This window comes from Hyalella azteca, unplaced genomic scaffold (assembly GCF_000764305.2).
Source record: "Hyalella azteca isolate HAZT.00-mixed unplaced genomic scaffold, Hazt_2.0.2 contig1933, whole genome shotgun sequence".
Lineage (NCBI taxonomy): Eukaryota > Metazoa > Arthropoda > Malacostraca > Amphipoda > Hyalellidae > Hyalella > Hyalella azteca.
In genome coordinates, this window is record NW_025932225.1 from 662,394 (window position 1) to 684,273 (window position 21,880).

At 38.5% G+C, this 21,880-nt stretch overlaps 2 protein-coding genes across 2 annotated transcripts in view; both read left to right on the forward strand.

The window, feature by feature from the left end:
* The first annotated feature begins 2,729 nt into the window (after nucleotides 1-2,729).
* On the forward strand, nucleotides 2,730-10,478 carry LOC108667978 (phosphatidylserine synthase 2). The gene is made up of 11 exons (XM_018155090.1): nucleotides 2,730-3,067; nucleotides 3,303-3,401; nucleotides 3,659-3,809; nucleotides 4,009-4,143; nucleotides 4,634-4,798; nucleotides 5,167-5,285; nucleotides 5,765-5,879; nucleotides 6,249-6,394; nucleotides 6,762-6,872; nucleotides 7,291-7,377; nucleotides 7,713-10,478. The coding sequence occupies exons 1-11, from the start codon at nucleotides 2,751-2,753 to the stop codon at nucleotides 8,029-8,031; spliced, it is 1,764 nt and encodes a 587-aa protein (XP_018010579.1). The 5' UTR covers nucleotides 2,730-2,750; the 3' UTR covers nucleotides 8,032-10,478.
* Nucleotides 10,479-11,178: 700 nt separating this feature from the next.
* Nucleotides 11,179-21,880, forward strand: part of LOC108667979 (ryanodine receptor-like) — a gene marked incomplete at its 3' end in the record, with an annotated part of 62,720 nt that continues 52,018 nt past the window's right edge. Inside the window, 1 exon segment of the mRNA XM_047884478.1 lies at nucleotides 11,179-11,482. Within this exon segment, the coding sequence (XP_047740434.1) occupies nucleotides 11,429-11,482 (54 nt within the window).

Genomic DNA, 21,880 nt, shown 5'->3' on the forward strand with positions numbered 1-21,880 from the left:
AAAACCTTTTTAAAGAAACACGTTTTTCTTGTGGACTAAAAAGTAGAAAATGAATTATGGCTCACCCCAAAAAATGTAAGTCGGGCTGTACGTTCACCATCAAATTTCCAAAATTCGTGTGTTGTGTGCTTTTCGCTTTAATCATAAATCTACAATTTGAGCAAATGTTGGGGTGAGCCATACAGTAATCTCTTGATTAATGCGGTTAATAAATCCCCGAGTTTTACCATGTTAAGCAAAACCGTGCCAATCAAACTTAAGAATATATGGGAATAATTATAATGAATCCTCAAAAATAGCAAAGTTACATAATAATTTTTTTTCCACTAAAATTCATCATAGCTCGTAAAATGCGTGCATCCGTGTCGATCATTGATCGTAAAGTTTGGGCATCTATGTCAATCATTGAGCAACAGCTGCGTCGATCGCGCAAGTGCGTGCATCATTGTTGGGCATTGGCCGAATCAGTCGTAAAGCATGTGCCTCAGTATCGATCATCAGACAATGGTCAGATATGCACTTTGGTTTTTCTAGCAAACATTCTGGCAACTTTTTTTCCTGGCATGCTGGAGTACATCCCAAAATGGGCCTCCGGTGCTCACGCCGCACCTTTCAGATCGCGGTGACCGCAACGGGACGCCGATGTAAGGTCGAGATGGCTGATGAAGATCCTCAAAAGACGCCAATGTAAGGTCGAGGTGGCTGATAAAAATTTTCAAAAGACGCCAATATCTCGAGCTAAAAGGCCATACTCTACAGACTGGGTATCTACTACTACTATTGAGACTATTAAACGCTTGGTTTTATTTTCTAGGCTCTGCAAGTTTGATTTAGATTTTTGGCTTGATTTGTCTCATATTTGTCAATTTTAGGCTTTAGTTTAAGCCTTTAATGTCTGACTTTGGAGTCTGTCAGTCTAAAAACTCTGAATTATAGGATTGTTTTCATTTTTTTTTTTAGCTTTTTGGACTGATGATAGAGCTGGACTACAAAGTACAAACCATTTTCAATATCAATATAGATTTTAACCATATTTGTCAATTTTAGGCTTTAATGTCTGACTTTGGAGTCTGTCAGTCTGAATTATAGGATTGTCAGTCTGAATTATAGGATTGTTTTCATTTTTTTTAGCTTTTTGGACTGATGATGGAGCTGGACTACAAGTACAAAGTACAAACCATTTTCAATATCAATATAGATACGATACCTATGGTGAATTAAATTTGGGAAGGTGTGCACTGTACTATGTAGAAAATATGCTCCTTATTTAATTATTTTTCGGTAGCTAGCTACCTACAAACTACAATGATAAAGGCTTGAGCTTCTCTGCCATTTTCACACTGCAAGAGCATCTGAGCATGAAACTGAATGTTTTATTTATTATTGATGGCCAACAACATGAATTGTTAATCTTAGCAAATTGCTGAAATGCTGATTGCTGAATTTCAGTGACAGTCAGCCTGACACTGACAGTGACAGATATCACATATCACTATGATATTAGGCTCACTGCTCACAGGCTGCAAAGTGCAAGCTGCAAGCCTGCAAAGTGGCAAAGCAGAGACCATTTCAGATTCTTGATTTTTGAATAACCTATTAGACCTATGAATTTGAAATATGAATTGACCAGTAAAGCATCACAGGCTTTCACAGGCCACAGCCTTGCCATCACTGATATCAGCATTACTGCATTAGGCCTACCATGATGCTGAATACAATTTTGAACTGGAGGACAATTCTTTTCAACTTTGAAAATAAACTGGTTTCTAAAAAATCCAGCTTTAGCTATTCTTATTGAGATTCAGGCATTTAATATAGGCTTCCCTCTGTGAAACCCTTCTGTTCCACAACTTGAACTTTCCTACCATTTTCTTATCTTAGCTTTGCGTTTGTTTGTTTTTGGATTTGTTTGTTAACATTGACTACAAAAATTAGCCCACTTCTGATTGCTCTGGAGATCTAGAATTCGGCATGCAGGCTATTTTTGCCTAACAATTTCAGATATAATCATGAAAGACTAGCAATTAGAGACCTAAATTAGCTTAATTGAGTAAAGTATATATATATAGTATGACGTGTGGGCGCTGACGTTATGGACGAGCAGGTGCTGATGCTGCGTATCATTGATACGTACATCAAGTCATACTTAATCAAGTCTTAATCGTTTTTCTTGTGGACTAAAAAGTAGAAAATAAAATGCTTAAAAAAAACCTTTTAAAAAAACATGTTTTTTCTTATGGACTTGAAAGTAGAAAATAAATTATGGCTCACCCCAAAAAACGTAAGTTGGTCTGTACGTTCACCATCAAATTTCCAAAATTCGTGTGTTGTGTGCTTTTTGCTTTAATCATAAATCTACAATTTGATCAAATGTTGGGGTGAGCCATAATTTATTTTCTATTAAGTCCACAAGAAAAATGTGAATTTTTAAAAAGTTTTTTTTTAAGTATTTTATTTGGATCTGCAGGATTCCCATTAAATGGTTAACCTCCTTATTGTCCTGAATAGTAATAGGCTCATATTTAATTGTTAACAAAAGTGCACAATTCAAATTGAGTGCCAAGATTCCAAATTAATTGAAAATATATCATTCTCTGCCAGTCTCTGGCAGTTTTTGCTTCTCTAAAATAGCACTTGTCCATTCTTTTCTTAAAACTTTCTAGTAAACAAATACTCAATGTTAACTTCTAAAAGGTTTTCAGAACTATTTTTTATGTAAAAAATTCTATTGATTTCATTTCAGGTATGCAATGTCATCCAAATTACCAGCATCTAGTACTGATTTTGCTGCTGGAAAATCTTCTTTTTCCTTTAGCAAAACCTACTCTGAAGATCAACCAGAATTAAATCTTAACAACCCTTTTGTGTCCCAGTCTGTTCATTATGAATCTAGCTACTCAAGTTCTGTCAAAAGCTGCTGCAAGTGTGGCAATTTTGAGAGGGGAAGGAAAAGACGGAAAAACAGCCATGAATCTCAAGAAAATCTAGTCCCGCCCACTCATGACTGGACAGGAGAACCACCAGCTCAAGGCAATTTCTTTGATGATGGCACTCTTACCTATTTCTGGTATGTATATTGAAAAAATTTTCCCAAATTTTTATTTGATGAATCTCCTTTCTAATTGCTAAATGGCAAATAACAGGTTCATGTATTCTATTAAATATGCTATCAATTTTACTTATTTAAAATCTTACTGCAGCTCTTTTAATGCATCAGTTAACTAAAACTATGATGTTATAGTTATTTGATATATATATTATATACACACTTGTTTTTCACTTTTTCTTCTGTTCATTAACAGGAGAGCGCACACACTGACAACCCTCTTTCTTATGGTTGGATTCTTACTGTATGAAGCTCTGTCTACTGAGGATCAAAATGTTGTGGACAACACCAAACGGTAACTGAGCCAAGCAAGGAGATGTCGAGCAATTTTTTGCTCAAGTAGCAAATTTGAGCTACTTGACCTTAGCTGTAAAAATGAATAAACTGGATTAAAAAAAGGTCCTCCATATTTGAAAATTTTTGGCACACTCAGCAAATCTAAAATTTGAAGGTTGAGGCTCAATTAATTCTTTCCTATACTCTATTGAATGCTGGCCCACAATAGATTTAAAAAATTGATCTACTACCACTGAAATACTTTGCACATTACAGGGGTCTTGTGGCAATGGTGTCATGTTTTGTTCTTCTTGGTGTGACTGTCACTCCCGATGGACCCTTCAAGCGACCACACCCAGCCCTATGGCGCTTCACCTTCACCTGTTCCATTGTTTATGAGCTCTGCCTCATCTTCTTCTTGTACCAGGTTAGAGGTTTCTTCTTCTTCTGCTGTTGGATAACACAAGCTTTCTTTTACCCTAGAACCAAGAAACTTGCAATTCACAATTCATCTTGTAGTTTATTGAAATGTTGTTTGATATTCTGAATAGGACACGTTGTTTAAAAGTGGTCAGGAAATTCTTTTGGTTGGCTTGATCAAAATAATGTTTACTTATTCTTTACAGAGCACAGATACAGCCAGAAAGCTGTTGAAACATTTGGACCCTAAGCTTGGAGTGCCTCTTGAAGAAAAGGACTATGGCGGCAACTGCTTGCTGTATGATCCATCCATGCCCGAAGATCCTTATCACAACATCTGGGTAGGAATTGACTCTATAATGCTCTACAAATCCCTAGATTTATGGATAGTAAAGTTCTAGTTTTGGACACTTTCTCATTGGATTAAAAGTGGAGTGCCTCTATGTTGGTTCTTCTTTAATTTTTAATTTGAACTACCTACAACATTGCCACCTATTGTACCTTGCTCTTTGATTGGTATTGTTAGATTCAATATAGTATGAATATATTCATTGTGCTTATTCCATTCCAGAAAGTATTACAAACAATGAAGGATTTTCACCCTTTATGATAAGCACAAATCCAATTTATTCATCCCATAACCAAAACAAATTAACTGACATGTGCTTGCTAACAAAATGAGATTGAAATTTCTTCACAAAAAAAAAACGAAAATTTCCATCATATATATAAACATTGATTTGTTCTAAGAAAAATGAGCTGGTTTGTTCAGATGCCGCATTATCATCAAACTATGTCTAATGCATAATTTATTGAAGCATTTGTGTTCAGGATAAAATGGATCTGTTTGTTCCTCTGCACTTGCTTGGGTGGTGGTCCAAAACTTTGCTGCTGCGGGACTGGTGGCTGTGCTGGGTGATCTCCATCATGTTCGAGGTGCTGGAGTACACCCTGGAGCACCAACTACCAAATTTCTCTGAGTGTTGGTGGGACCACGTGAGTTACCACCACTAATCTGCCATCTCTGATCTATATTCCAATATTGTTTCATTCGTGCAGTATTTCTCTTTGTGGCCCAAACTCTCGTCATCATCTGTTTTATTCATCATTTCTCTTCATGAGCTGAACTCTATTATGTCGTTCATCCATTGTTTTTCTTTATCATATTGTTTACTCATCATTTATCCTCAGCGTATCATTCATCCATCATTTCTTTATCAAATCATTCATTCATCATTTCTCTTTATCATATTGTTCATTCATCATTATTCTTCATCATATCGTTTATTTGTCACATCTCTTTAACATATTGTTTTACAGGCACCATGAAGATGAACCATGCATTTTACTGTCATGTTTTTCAGTGGATTATGGACGCGTTGGTATGCAATGGCCTGGGTATTTACTTTGGCTTGCTCACTCTGAACTACTTTAGCATGAAGACATACCACTGGAGAGGCCTCTGGAACATCCCTTCCTACAGGTAAGCCAAATCGTCATACTGATCTCATTTAGTCACTGAAGATTGATTGTCACTTGATTGATTGTCAAGTGCATTTCATGTACATTTAGTTACCCTGATGTCTTATTAACGTCGATATAGTGTCGTTTGTTTTTAGGTTTATTCCTTTTTAAAATTTAAGACAGTCAATGCTGATCAGTACCTCGTTTTAAATAATTTTATTATATATTGACGTTTTTAGTGCATCTCTTAAGCTGTTATTTGACTTATACTTTATTGAGTTCATTGATTTTTCCATTCTTTGCTAGTCCTTATTCAGCCTGAATAATTAGAACGTTCAACCTCACCCACAACTTGTCAGCACCAAGTCATTATCTAGCCTTAATATATCAACATATATCTCTTTGCTTTGTGTAAATACATTGAGTTTTCAAGTGCTTGATGAATGGTCAGCGGTTGATTCGTAATAAAAATATTCAATGCAATCATCTAATTTTCAGAGGGAAGTTGCGTCGGATCTTAGCACAGTTTGGGCCCTACGTGTGGGTGGACTATGACTGGAAGCCGTTCTCGTCTCTGGGACGCTGGTGCGCCGTACTGCTCCTCATTGCCGGCGTCAGTTACTTTATTTTCAACCAGCCTTATTTTATGGACGCTCTAATCATAACCTTTTTTGATGAGCAATTTTTTTACACTTATTTCATGGAAATTAACATCCCTGTACAAGCGATGCTTTTCATCTTGGCACAATTTCTTACTTGTGTCCCAAATTATTTCTATAATTAATATCTGTTGTTATTCGATCATCAGTTCTTTACATCGGCATTGCCAACATATTATTTACTAATCAAGAAGCGATTTCCTCAACACTATTATTTACTCATATCCCGTAACAACGCAGCTATTTCATTTGTCAATGACTAGAGGTTTCCAAACATTCAAAATTATGCTTATTCTCTCATGTTGTCCATATTTACTCACCAGTTCCTGCTGGTAGAACTGAACACGTTCTACCTGAAGTTCGTACTCTGGATACCCCCCGGCCACTGGGTCAACCTGTGCCGTCTGCTGCTCGTGCTGCCCTGGGGCGCTGTGGCGCTCAGGGAAACATTCCAGTTCCTCGACGACCCGTGGGTTCACAGAACTTAGTCATGCTAATTATTAATTCAGTCTTGAATTTTGATTTATCTAGCTCTTGTATTCTTCAAACCCTTAAGGCAATGGCTCACTGGCGTGTTTTCCGTTGTAATATGCCACAATTTGAAATTTCGCCCCTTCTATTAATGTTGCCGTTAACACAATATGTTGCACTAAAAATGTTTTCACCATTTCATTATTGATTTCATTACACTAAGTATCCGCATGGGACAATATTTTCTAAATTTAAGGACCTTCTTCATCCCATGGGGAGCCATTTAAATTTATTAAAATTCTAAATAGGCAACTTGCTGTCCTATAAATTCAACGCAGCTCTTTTACTGTGATTTTTTTTCACAGTGATGTTGATAAAATTGGTCGCCAGTCTTGGATATTCCTGGCCATCATCTGCACGGAGCTGCTCATCGTGCTCAAGTTTGGCTGGGAGACCGTGACCATCCCCTTCCCCAGGTACTATGTACTGTTGTGAAGGCGGGACTGGTGTTTAGGTATCATTCATGTCGTCGGCACAGTAAGCGTCAATGTCCAAGTCACGTAAAAATAATTTAATTAAAGCCTAAATGAACACTAGGTACATTTTATGAGTCGAGTATTGTCAGGCATGTTGAAAATTTAAACAATGCACTAAAATGATTAAAAAATTGGCAAATTTTCAATGGTGAATATCATGAGGTAACCAGCAGATAGCTTAGTTATCAGACGATCCTGAAACAACTAAGCCATTTAGCTCTTCTATTGTATTCAAAAAGTAGGAGTACAATTATAATGTCTTTCTGGGTGTTCTACGACTTACTAATCTATTTACCAATCATCAAGAATTTGTACGTGGGACTGACTGAAATAATCAATTCTTCGACATTATTTTCAGGCACATAGTGTCTCTCTGGCTTGGCATCTTGGTCCTGCTGGTTTTGTGGACACTGTGGAACTTCTACATCGATCCTCACACCTTCAAGTGAGTTTGGAATAGCCCACGCTGTATTCTGTAGCCTCTCCTATCATATTTATCTTTATTTAAACCTTGTCCAGCATTCCAGACTTATTCTTCTGCAAGTAAACTACATTGAGAAAGCGATGCAGTTACGAGCAAATTTCTCCATCTGGCTCATTCAGAGATAAATTAGCAAGCTTTCTTGAATTTTTGCGAATTTAATTATGACTTACCTATCCTTCGCATATACAAGTTAATATTATTAATCTGTAAAGGCAAGTTTATTCTCTCGTTTGATATTGCACTGCAAGTTCAGTTTCAAGTATTTTCATTTGTGCTGTAACGGTCCGGTGTTGCAGAGTCGACTCTAGCATGTCGGAGGACAGCCGCCGGCAACATTGGACTCAGGTTCGCGCTATCGAGACGAAGCTCAGCCCCTCTGAGCGGATCGAGGCTTTCTTCAACCTAGAGCGCCTCAAGACGCGCATCGCCGAAACACTGACGACGCTCACGTCTTCTTCTGCCGCGATCCCAACGAACTCAACCTTCACCACTTCAGCCACCACACAGACGGGCGCCACTCCCACGCACGGCCTGAAGACAGGGAACGCAGATGTCGTGAAGGATCAGGACTCGTCAGGAACAAGCTTGTCCAAGAGGATTGTCACAAAAACCTGACCAGTGCAGTAGTTCCACAACATGCGGTGAATTACCACTTGAAATTTTCATTGATTATTGAAAGTTGTGCAATGGCAGGAAGTTTTGTGAATTTATCAATTTTCTATCTGTATTGATGTTGACAACGATGAAGTCAAATGCTCTGTGTGGCATGATCAATTGAGTAAAGTGGTATGAATGTTGAGTGACATAGCGCTGACGTGTAGGCTCATTCTCTTCTCTCAAATATTTTCCCCCGCGTTTAAGTGGTCGATTATTGCCCGTCATTGCTAAGTACCGGTCATTCCAAGAGTTCCAATAACATTTTTTACCAGATTACTTTATTATTTTTTGCATGAGTCAACGATTACCTAATGTCGAATTTTGCTAATGTCTAAAGACTCCTTGATGAAGTAGTTGTCGAGTTTGTCCCTAATGATCGTTAGAGCTTTTCTCACTTCAAAAATTCTTGCAGTTTGTGTGCTTCCTGGAAAATCATTTATTTTTTAAGAGTCCCAACGTTACAACGCCCACACCCGTTTAAAGTCTCACGTGAGGAGACTTCAGAAATGTCATTGTTCCTGCAAATCTGAATAACCATTTTATTTGTTTGTCCAATGAGTGAACAAATAACGTCCATCTCTGTGAATTTCGGATTGTCACCTTTGCTTATTCTGCTGCATCATGATTCTCCATTGTCTTTCCTCGACGTCAATAATGTATCTTTAATGGATAAATGATTTCATCTATGACATGCGAGTGGTTACCATCAAATGTACGTAATAACGTAATGGATTCCATATATTTAAGTGTGGAATAATTCGCGATCAGATTCCTTCTAAGCATATTTAACCCTTACATTTTTGGAATCTACCTTTTTCTATCGAGGAGCGAATCGATGTTTGGTGACTTGTGATGGAAAATAAGCCAATATTCAAGATACACGGTGAACGCAATTGCGAGAATAATGCATTTCAGATTCAATTGGTAATAATTCGGCCTCATGCAAGAAGCAAGGAGCTACTACAGCACAGTTACAATTTGAGAGACATTATATCACTTTCAAGAGTTTACGAATGATGATTCTTAATGTTATATCTATCCATCCAGAAGGTAATGTTTAAAACTAGAACAACTGTCTCCCAAGTAGCATTAAGAAATAGTTCTGGGAGATATTTCAATTATATCCTCATTCGGAGTTTCTCGTTCTAGCAGCATCTGACTAGGTTATTGTTCTAGATTTACTTTACCTCTGATTATATTAATTTTGCCTTGTATCCTTTGCTTCTAAATTTTTTGGTAATCCGCGTGCATGTTTGTGGCTTACTTTTCCCAGTCCTGTTTAAGGTTATTGTTGTTCTTTGCTCTGGTAATTAAGCTATAGATGTTATTTTCAGCTATAGGTACGTTTTGCGTGCAATCTGACATTGTTTCAGCTCTTGCATTAAAAAGTAAGACGTGCTAGAGTTCCTATGTTTTTCAAACTACGATTCTGTCACAGTATATTTATTATAACATTGTGTGAATCATTTTGGCTTGTGAACGACCATTTATATGTTGAGAGGTCATTTTGTGTAAAATCTGCATAAAAAATTAAGAAACGTAACTTATTTAATGCCTAATAATTGTCTGCTATTTAATGTCTGTGATACAAAGCCAATTATCCCCCTAAGCGTGCGAGATTCTCCAGAGCGAATTTCTGTATTTTTCGTAATTTGGTGTGATGTGTCATGGCGGTTGAGGCCAAATACCGTCACGTATGCGCTCGGTTAGTCTTGTAGAATAAGAAGAATGTTGTCACAAAGTCTCAAATGCTGTTTCTATCAAGGCTTGTCTATCGCACACAGAGAGAATAGTTTAAGAAAACCTTCATCATTATTCTGCTTAAATCGATACGTTGTCCATCAAGAATTTAAAAACGTAGAAAACGCAAAATAAAGTCACCAGATCTTCATTAACGTTTCGCTGATCAGCCCCAGCATCCGTTGAGTTTTTTCCAAAGAAGATATCTTGAATTTATTTGACGTATTCTTAGCTTTTATATTCTTGGCTTGGAGAACTTATTATGTCTCGCTAACCCCTGAGTAATATTAGTTGATTTTGCTTAACATAAACGGTGTGAAACTATTCCAGGTAAGAAAAAACTCAAATTGGCATCAAGGCATTAAGTTGCTCGGTGAAATTATCTGGAAGGATCTCATCGCTGTCCGTGTTAAGCAGTTTGCAAATTTAGAGGATATATTCATGTTTCATCTGACAATGTTCTACGAGGACGTGCGTGTACATATTGATGGAGAAATTGGCTTAGCGTTCTTGGTCGTAGTATTGAAATATTCGTTTGTTTGTTGTTATTTGTTCGGGATTTCATAACTTGTGTGCTAATTGTTGAGAACTTCTTTGTGATGAATTGGTGCAAGTGTCTTTTACTTTAGAATTCATTTATTCCATTAAAATGCTATTAGTTTCTACTCTTGTAATTATTTACCCTGAATGCAATGATTGAACATAAACTTGTGTTGCCAATGAAGTCGACAACCTGGTGAATAGTGCTCCAAAATTTGCAGGCAATGTTCAGTTCAGACTTGTACTTCACATGTTCACTTCAGCTTTCAAACTACGATGCTGTTATAGTTAGCCAATTTATTAACCCAGTGTGTACGAGTATATTATCCGTAACCAATTTTATTAGTAGCTAAAAGCTTGTTAACGAGAGCTACGATCAGTTGACAAATGGTTAAGTCGACTGATTGTGAGCATTAAAATGTGTAATTCAAACGCTTGTGTCACTGGCATCCATAGTGCGACAGCGCAATCACGCCAAAAGTATCAACGAAAAGTAAATGTGCTCCGTAACCATTTTGTAAAAAAAATTCAATACATGATATTCGCGTCAGATGTGATACTAACCGTAATAGATTGTCATTAGCACATATCAAGTCAATTCCCGATCTATGCTCAAATAATTTCGTACTTCAAGCTGAAATTGAGTGCGTGCGAAAACCTTATAGTGATCTTTTCTGAAAGTTTTCTGTTGAAAATAATAGACGCTTCAACTTCAATAGCTGCGTTTATCCGAAGTCCAACCGAGTTGCTCATGAAGAAACTATTTGTGTTTTTCATGTTGGCCCCAGTTCCGCATCCGCAAGTCAGTTGGTCCGAGCCTGTACCGCTGCCAAGACGTGACGTGCTCATTCTGCCTAAGGCGGGCGTGGAGTAGGGTTGTGTCGGTCTGTGCCGCGTTTTATATCGCGCTGCTGTGTGCCCAGCAGCACGAAAGGATCGTTTGCGGGTGGTGCCAGCTTTTAATCAGGAAAAATAGCTGTGTTGTGTTTAGGAGCTTTCGGTGTTAGACTGGTTGTTATTATGTCATGTTACATAATTATAGTTGAAAATTAGGAAGGAATAGATCATATTCAGCATGGCTGATAACGAAGGCTCATCCGAGCAGGATGACGTCTCATTCCTCCGCACGGTAAGTTAGAATTTATATCCGTATTTATATTCGGTTCAATTAAATTATTAGTTATTTAATATAAATAATAATTCATTCCGTTGATATGCTATTTGTTAAAACACAACGTTCCGCACTACTCCCAAGCTGACGTTTAATGACCGAGTTTACTTGTGCGAGCTTCGTTAATTAATCAGCCGTGCTCTGTCAGCTGAGCTATTTGCGAATGCCGAGCCACAGTAATTTCATAGGTATTGATTATTAATTGTATGCTTATAGCCGATTCAATTTTAATGGAAATATAAGGTTTTTATGTAGGTTTTATACAGTAATTTCTTTTACCCTGTTTTTTAGTATTGATTTCAGAAACCGTTAAATAAGTGTTGCGAAACCGTGTCTTCATTGCTGACTTATACGAATCTAATCTATTAAAAATCCCCATATATGTTTTTCGTTAAAATATTCTTCACATTATGCATCCATTGAAGTAATTATGTCGGTTTAAATATTCTTGGTTGAAATTTGTGAATATTTTCTTAATTTATTGCAGTATTTAAACATAAATTCACTATTTTATAAATTCAACGTAAAAAAAATTAATCCGTGTCGTCAGGACAGACAATATCGATTCAGTACTTGAGATTTTGATTTGATCACCCTTAGTAATTTCATCACCTTCAGTAGCTGAACACTAAGGTAGGAATCCTATTGTTCAGCTAATTGTCCAATAATGGTCCCGGTAGTGCATGGAGACTTGTAAAAGTTGTAGGCACTTTTGCATTTACATTGTAATGAAAACTAGGTTGCTTAGGTCTCTGATCTGATGTTTCCTTCTACAAAAGTCATTAATGCTTCCTTCAATATCACATAAGTCACCTCTCCTCATATACTGCACTTAGCTTGACACTCGTCTATAAAAACCGTACAATTCTGGGCCCATACTTTCAAAAAAAGTTAAGAGATCGTAAGTTCATCAGCCAATTATTGACGGCCTTTCAAGCAAAATCCACCAATCATAGACAAGAAAATAGAGCGTAAGTACTTCCGTTCACTTAGCGAGTTTTGAAAGTATCGCCCCTGGTCAGAACTACGATTTACAGGGGTCAATTATCACATATAAATACAAAGCTGTTTTGATAACTAAAGACGACCTCTACGTTAGCAGTTTTTTATTCGCCGTATTTCATGTTCAATTCCGTCACTGATGAATAAACTCGTCGCAGGATGTCAAATACTTCACGAATTTCGAATACCTCTCACCACTGCATGCATGGCATAGTTTACCACTCCATGCATAGCATATTGTTTACCACTCCATGCATAGCATGGTTTACCACTCCATGCATAGCATGGTTTACCACTCCATACATAGCATGGTTTACCACTCCATACATAGCATGGTTTACCACTCCATGCATAGCATGGTTTACCACTCCATGCATAGCATGGTTTACCACTCCATGCATAGCATGGTTTACCACTCCATGCATAGCATGGTTTACCACTCCATGCATAGCATGGTTTACCACTCCATGCATAGCAGGGTTTACCACTCCATGCATATGTAGCAGGGTTTGGTGCCCGCCAGCGGTTGCGTGACTGCTACCGACGCAGATGGCGGCTGAGCTGCGCGCTCACGCGAGGTTTTAGCGCTAGCTTTCCAGACGAAATATTTCCTCGTTTGTCTTAATTTTTTTTGCCGTTTTTCCCATTCCATCACCATGAGTATTTAACATTCACTTAGATGTATAATTTCTTACGTCGTATTATATTATCTCTTTCACTTCTTTTTTTATATTATCAATCTTTCTGGCATTCCAATAATTGTACTTCAGTTTATTTCCCCGTTGCATTTTATCCACTTGTCCTTTTTCTATACCATTCATTAACTAAAATATGTATACTAAGAAGGCAATATAACAGAATTTTGCATTTTCCGTACCCATCAATTTGAGTACATAAATCTCTTGCCCGAGCAATATCATTGGATAAATTGTTATTATTTTAAATCCCGTTAAAATATTGAGCGTATTCACGGTGCTACTTGTGTTCAATCCTACGCTCAGCTTGTGGTGAGGTTTCGTTAACAGTGTGCAATTTTAGGAATGCTTGTTCATATATTCAAGATTTATCCAGACTTGCAACTTCATCAGTTCAAAAATGCTAGCTATTCATAAAACTGATAAAAAATGCAATATTGTTTAAGATTTTTATATTCCAAATGATAGGTTTGTGAACATGTTCATTTTTTATCCCTCCTAATTTCCAGCCTGCTGTTAAATGTTATCACCTTCTACATTAGAGGGATTGAATCCTTTGGACGAATTACTGCTTCCACGTAACTTCTACGCACAGATGAACTATCCTATGCATTATTTGCTGTTAAAGATTGGAGTTGAGTTTACAGTCGCATAATTATTCCTACACGTCGTATCTATAGAGTTCCAGACGTATTACCGTTTCTAAATGCCGTTAAGTTACCGACGTATTACCGCCTCTGAACGCCGTTTAGTTACCGACGTATTACCGCCTCTGAACGCTGTTAAGTTACCGACGTAGTACCGCTTCTGAACGCCGTTAAGTTACCCAAGTATTACCGCCTCTCAACGCCGTTATGTTACTGACGTATTACCTCCTCTGAACGCCGCTGTCGAGTGGTATCGCCGTCTCTAAACGCTGCCATGTGGTCGACTTATCGCCGACTCTTAAGACGCTATGCGGCCAATGTCTCACCGTCTCTATATATAGACGCTGCTAACTGACTGACATATCGCCATAACTTAACGCCATTATGTTACCGAAATATCGGCGTCTGCAATCGTCATTACGTGACAGCCGTGGCCGCTTAAATTACCACTTTATGGACGTTTCTGAAGTTATTGAGTTACTGAAGAATCACTGCTTCAACACGCCTTTTAGTTAGCTACGTATCACTTTTGCCCCCTGCCATACTGACAAATTATCTCTGCATTTTCAGCGTGTTATCGCAAGCTGATGCGGTGCTTCCACTTGCCTGTTGCTGCTGCTGCTGCTGCTACTGCCGCTGCTGCTGCTGCTGCTGCTGCTGCTGCTGCCGCTGCCCATCACATGGCCCAGTGCCAACTGCTGCTGCTTCTGCCACCAGCTTTTTTTCTGCTATTGCATTGCTGCAGCTTTTATTCTGTGACTGTTCTTGTGATGTTTTCTTCTCTTTATAGCTGGTTACTGATTGTATTTAGTCGTTCAGTCCGGCGTTCTTTAGCGACACCGATGCAGCATTTGATAGAATAGAATCCACAGATCGTGGATTCTATTCAATACTACGATCACAACTTTTTCCATCAAAATTGTTTCACGTTCAATTTTTTCACATTCCGTACTTTTCTTGTTCGTATTTAATCTCACAATCATGTGTTTTCATTCAAAATGAATATACTTAATAAATTATTTAACCGAGTTTATTGTTAAAATATTGCTTTTCAAGCGCCTTTTCAGAGCAGTGAACTGAAGCATGAAAGTTCGCACAAGTGCCGCTATCTAGTAAAATTTTCTTTTGCACTCGAATCATAACTATTACAATAAACATAATTATAACGATAATACTAGTAGTATTACGTTGTATTACAATCTTTAGTAAAAGTACATGCTTCTATTACGGAATGTTCATCATAGAGTGGAACTGTGACATAAATCCATGTTTTCCTAGCCGTTGGTTCTTCGCTGCAGTGAACTGCTCGCTCACCCACATTCGAGGCTTCGATTAGAACATTTTACTCTGTGCCTGTAGTCTATACTGTGTTGTACGATGATATGAAACTTGTGTTCCTCTGCTACGATTGGCAAGTCCAGCTAAGGTAGAGCATTGAGCTTTGAGCCCTCTTGAAATTTATCCTGGACAAGTATTTAGACAAATTGGTGTAATTCGGCAGAAGCTTTTCTTTAATGCAAGTTTGATTGAAGACCAGAGCATGCTTTACCGAATTGAATTTTCGAAACGTCGCATTCCATTAAAATGTCATTTGGTAACCTGCTTTTTGATCCCCCGGCGCCAGCAAGAAATTTTGTTCGACTCGTTGAAAAAACGAATAAGAAGATTATTTATAAAAAGCAAGCTCTTGTCTCAATCTTACAAATTTTGTATCTGCGTGTTTGAATCGCAACCTGAGAGAAAACGTTTGATACGGTCTTAGTAACTAACCTGTTTCTTAGTGAAAATTCGCAACCTCTGGCATTTGGCTCGAAATTGAATATCGTACTAGCAAATAAAATTGAAATAAAATAAAAAATTTCACCATGAATTTCAAATCAACGCTTATCCCAGATTCTTCTCTGTTGCGGTAAATCTGGCCGAAGAGAAAGAAGGACCAAATCAAAACTTTCACCGTGAATTTCATATTAACGTTTATCCCAGATTCTTCTCTGTTGCGAGAAATGTGGTCGAAGAGAAAGAAGGACCGAATCACAACTTCACAGTGAATTATTATATTAACGTTTATCCCAGATTCTTCTCTCTTGCGAGAAATTTGACCAGAAAGAAGGACCGAGGCTAAGTAATGGCTTGGCAGTGTCCGGTGTCTTTTTTCGTGCATTCATTGTAGCTATTTGAGGTGCAGACAGCGCTCCCCAAACGACTGCATTGCTTCTGCAGCTCAAGATTCTTATTTTTTGTAAAATGATTTCCCAGTTATTGGTCACAGTTTAACCCATTTTCAGTTGTAGATTATAGTGCAATTCCACTAACAATTTGAACTGGACTTTCCAGAACTGGAAACTTGGTTACTCATGTTACTAATAGTCCAGAATAGGTCAGTACTACTTTTTGGTGGAACTAGACTAGTGGATAGACAATTGTTTAGATTTTCTGTGAACAAGGGAAGAAAACTACAATAATAAATTGACCTATCATTCACTACTACGTTATACCATACTGGTAGTAATTCAGACCCTGTTAAACTATATAACTGGTATAACTGGTTGATATTTTTGCAAGAATCAGCATTGAAAGGCCCGTTGAAAGATAGGGCGCAACTGGATATGTGACATATTGTCGTAGTAAAGTAAATTATTTAATAATAAAAAATCAACTTCGTAGGATCAACAACATGATACCTAACCAATCCTCAACACTCCAGTTTCGAAGTACCTTGGTCAACCGAATTTAGTTTTGTACTTCTTTTCTCAGAGAGTATTTTCTGATAGAGGTGCAACCGCTTACTTTGATACTTTGCTTCGAGCTGTATATTCGCCTTAAACGCATTCTATAACCTATTCAAAACTTTCTTTTTATGTCATATATTTATTTGATATTACAACTTGTGACCGAAAGCTTAAAAGAGAATCCGTCTCGTCAATAAAATTTGGGTTGTTACAATTCCTGCAAGAAGGACCTTCTGCACAATCTTGTTTTAAGTATGAAAAACATTTTCTGTTGTGACCTCATGCCAATAATCGTTAGTAAATAAAGATATCACGCGAAGGTATATATATGCTCTTTTATCGGAGGGCATAAAGTCTCCATCAGTTGACGTTTTGACTTTAGCTACAGTCATCATTCGTGTTGTGTGCAAAAAAAATGTTGAACTAGCCGGCATATATATCATTGCTAATAAAATTATTCACAGACGAAGTTACCCAACATGAGAGATACTAAACAATGCTGCCCAAATAAAGAGACTTTCGAGTCGAAGTTTTCTTCTGGAATTGTTGACCGTGAACCCAAGACTTTTTTGACCGTGAATCCCCAACTTTTTTGTGGAATTGTGCATCGTTTTTCATCTCAAAAGTCTACTCTTATATAGGTGGTTATTGAGCAAATTAAATCTCTTAGTCCGCATGTGTTGCAGCAAAAACTATTTTTCATGATCCAGGTTGATAATCGCTCAAATTTTATAAGTAAAATTCATTCGATGAAATCCGGGATTTGTTGACGAATTTTGCGCACATTGCACTTCAGATTAATCATTTGTTAGTTTTAATATTAATATCATTGGCCGTCCACCAGTTTTGAATGAACTATTTATGGAAATAAAGGTCTTCTGATTATATTTCATATTTAATAGTGACACGAATAACCTATAACATAAGCGAGTCAACTCACACTCCGTGTAAATCATCAATCTTGAGTAATCAAGCTTAAAATACGGCGGAGGCTCTGTCTTCTCTCTCGTTCAGTAAAATGATAATTTCCGGTCAACACGAACGTACCCACCAAGATTAAAATTCTTTCTAAAACATCTTTACAAATTTACATCAAATTCAAAATTCATAATTTTGCAACACATTGTATGTAAAACTTAACCGTTGAATCAACTTAGTGCTAATTTTAGCCCATTACAATTCACTTAACAGTTTAATTAATACCTGTAAACTTTTAATGTTACTTTTTGCAACATCGATTCTAAAAATCCGATATTGAATGAATTTCAGATTTCAGAAGAACCCAGATTTACTGAACCCTGAATGCGCTTCGCACTCTCTAAGTGCGCTGCCCGATCCTGCGCTACCTGCTCTTAGGTTCGTCATTGATATTCATTTGGCGTCGAGCTCGAAGATTCGATGGACGCAAACGAGCTCAGAACAGAGCAGGTCCAGCGCCTGTTAGGGGCAAAATTGGGAGTTATGGGGGAAATCTTGGTGGCCGACGAGATGCTTTCTTGTCAGATACTTTTCCCGACTTTTGAGTTATAGTGTTTTTAGCGCATTTTCTCATTTATGAAAAAATGCACTATTGTGCTCACCATGTCCGTCTGTCCGTCCGTCTGTCCGTGTCTGTTTGCCCGTCTGTCTGTCCGTCCATGACTTCATGTTTTCTTCGATGAGAAAATGCGCTCTCTTTCACTCACTGCAGTGAGTACTGAGTTAAATATTTTTTTCTTATAGATTGCTGATTTGGTCTCTTGCTATCGAAACCTTACTAAAAAAATGGTCTCTTACTATCGTTGCTCCGGCATAATCAAATTCACTCTATACGGATCTCGTTACTGATACCGCTCTTTAATCCACTCTGGCAGCGATAGTTCATTAGTCACATTCATCCTAGTTTATCAGGTTGCAGAAAATAAACACGCAGTGCCTATCGTGAAGGCGTGCTGTATTTAATCTGCTTTTACTCCGTTCGTTGAGCCTTCGACGAAATAGATAAATCTTTTCATCGAGGCCTGCTGATAAACTCTAAACTCTTTGCTACTAAGGGAAATCGAAGTTACAAGTGATTTAGATAGATCAACTGCAGCTACCCGTCTAGTCAGCTACAAATTCACTCCTAGTCAGCTACAGCTGCACTCCTAGTCAGCTGTGTACCGCAGCTGCTGCCGAGGATCAATGTGACTGCAGACGCGACTTGATTCCTCCCCTCCCTGCCTCCCCTCTCCTCAACCCTGCCGCCCTATGATAACACCTCCCCCTGTCTCCCCTCTCCTCTACCCTGCCTGCCTATGATAACCCCTCCCTCTCTCTCCCCTCGGAAACTGGAAACTTCCGCTGGTCACGCAGATCCGATTACCGCGTCCGTCCTCTCGGCGGCCTTGGAAGGAAGCGCCTGCGTGCCAGTTGTTTGTAAGGCTCTTCGGCGGGAATGGTTCTTTCAAATGTTCGTTTGGGAGGTTATTGTTATTTTCAATGTCATCCGTGCTTGTATTTACTAGGAGTATAATAATTAGGAATATAATTTTTTCATACTTGCAATGTTATTCCAATATGATAACCGTTTCAAAATTATTTGAAGTTTGAACATGTGCAAAGATTTCGATAATTGCTAAAAGGTTGTGGCATAATTTGCTCCAAAAGCGGCGCATCGTGCATCAGGTGGCCCAAATGAGGGCGGATGAGCGATATTCAGAGGCGGCGATCCATCGTGGCCTGGGACTGCTACGTCCGAAACAAATACCAAGGATGCCATGCAATTAAAACGAGCAAAAACTGTCGGACCAAGTTCTAAATTTGAGAATCAGTTTGCTGCAACGCATTAACCTGAAACTACGTATAAAAATTCGATGAGAACTTGAATAAAATGTTTCATAAAAACGCTTATTGCCTTCAGTTCTAATGTTACGGTTTTGAAAATTCGGCTCAAGCGATGCTTGACGCCCAGCTTTAATTGTACGTGGTTTGAAACTTTCTGAATACCGTACTTTGATCTGTTTCATATCATCTTTCCTTCGGAATTTGTATAGGAATTTTAATTTATTTGTTTGAAAGCGTTACCTCAATCCGTAGTAACCTTTATATATAACAACATCATCTGCCCCTGTGTTTATCTGTTATAATACGAGATAATTCTGGAATGCGATTCGTACTACATATTTGGTCTGCCAAAATTTTTTGACTGATCGTTAATTTGCTTCTACTTCTTTCGGTTGAGTTGGCAAGATTCCATTGCAAATATAGTGAGTAAATTTAGCTGTGGTCAAAACAAGGTAAAGGAATGCAATTCTCTTAATAAATTAGGAGTTGATCAGATTGAGCTAACTCTGGTTGCATGGACAAGGCGTAAAGCTGCAGAAATTCATGCACTTGCACAAATGAGTCACACTCTCCAGATTGCGATGCACTTCTCACCCGGGGATTGGTAATCCTGACCCAGTTTCACCCGGCAAAAGGGTGTCTCAGTGTAACTTCGGCTCTCTGCTCGTGGTGTGAGCGAGAAAGTGTCACTATTTGGACAATATGACCCATTCATTTCCTGAGTGCGTGCAGCAAAGTTGTCTGTCCGGCCAGAGCAACGCAGGCAACGGCCATAAAATAAACTGGATTTTCCAATCACCAACATTAAAGCTAATATCAGTATGATTGATGAACAAGAATGATCGTTTAATATTAATAATACAGTAAATGCCAGAACATCGTCTTTAATGCCCGTTGAATCAGGAAAACATTTCACGATTTCCTCTCAGTTCCATTGATTTTCTCGTGTCGTGTTGCGTGTTGTTTGAATGCTTGCGTGACTATGGCGCGAAGCTCAATGTTTAACTCTGTGCCCTTTTGTTTATAATAATATTCCTTAATTGTAAGTTGGTCGGACGGAGGAAGGCTTAAGTCGCCCATATGCAGAAATCGTCCGTAAGTTAGTCGCCCATGTGGCAGAAAAAAGTGTCTGAAATAAGTCTACTGGATAACTACTATGAGCTGATCTACCGCGTCATTTATTGTAGATGTTCAATCCCATTGCAAAATTATTACTTTCGGATTTGAAACTTTAATTTGTGATCGCAGTAAAATTTAAGCTTGTCACACGAATTTTTAATGCGATGCCAGAACCGAACCTGATGGCTGGGGAGAACCCTCGGTCGCTTTTTAGCGCATTTTCTCATTTATAGAAAAAATGCACTATTGTGCTCGCCATGTCCGTCTGTCTGTCTGTCTGTCCGTCTGTCCGTCCGTCTGCCCGTGACCTCAAGTTTTCGTCGACGAGAAAATGCGCTCTCTGTCACTCACTGCAGTGAGTGCTGAGTTATATTTTTTCGGCTTTCGTCGACTTTGCAAGACGTTTTTGCTAGACTCTCTGAACTCATTAGCTTCATGGAACCATTGTTGCACATATACGATCATATACGATTCTCGTATATGTACGCATTTCATTTGTATTATAATTCTTACTTTGCACCATAGATATCTGTCTCAAAAATAAATCAGAACTCCATTTTAACAGTTCGGGAAGTATTATGACTCACAGTTACTAAAAACGCCGTGCTTTTTGTAAGCACGGCGAAATTATCACGTTTACACGATCTTATGATATAACAACTGCAGCGACAGCTTGGCGAATACTCTCTGCTTGCGGAGTATTTTATTGCGGTGCTTTTGAGGCTTCGTGCGAGTTCTATGTGAACTTATCCTCATGGATATCGTACTGGATTGATGCGACCGCAAACTGAAGGCTGAGAACAATTAATTTCAAAGAGAATATAACTGAAATTATACGAGTCATTCTCAGTCTGTTGGACGTTTAGGAATATTGAAGTTTGTAATTTACATCACTCTAGCGGTTAACGCAAATTTTCCACGTGGGAACAACTACGTAATATGGGTGAAGATTCTTCCCCTCTTGTGCCCACACAGTCTCGTCATGGGTGCGGATCCTCCCCCGCGTGCACCTCAATGCCCGTACATTGGTGCGGATACTCCCCCGCATTTCCCCAAGTCTCCCCACACCACGGGAGGGCACAGCAAGGTTCTGGGTTAGCAGCTTTAGGTTGCATGGCGTGCGGCGGTGGCGACCTTGGAACTCAGGTTGTCTGGGTACGCTCTTCTCGCCAGCCAAGTGTTATACGCGGACCATGCCAACCGGATACTAGTATTATACCCGGATACTAGTATTATGCCCGGACAATGTCAGCCAATTGCTATACCCGGATGATGCCAGCCAATTGCTCCACCATCCGACACATGATCTCTCCTCCCTACAATAAGGATGATATGTTATCATAATTTAGTAATAATTTT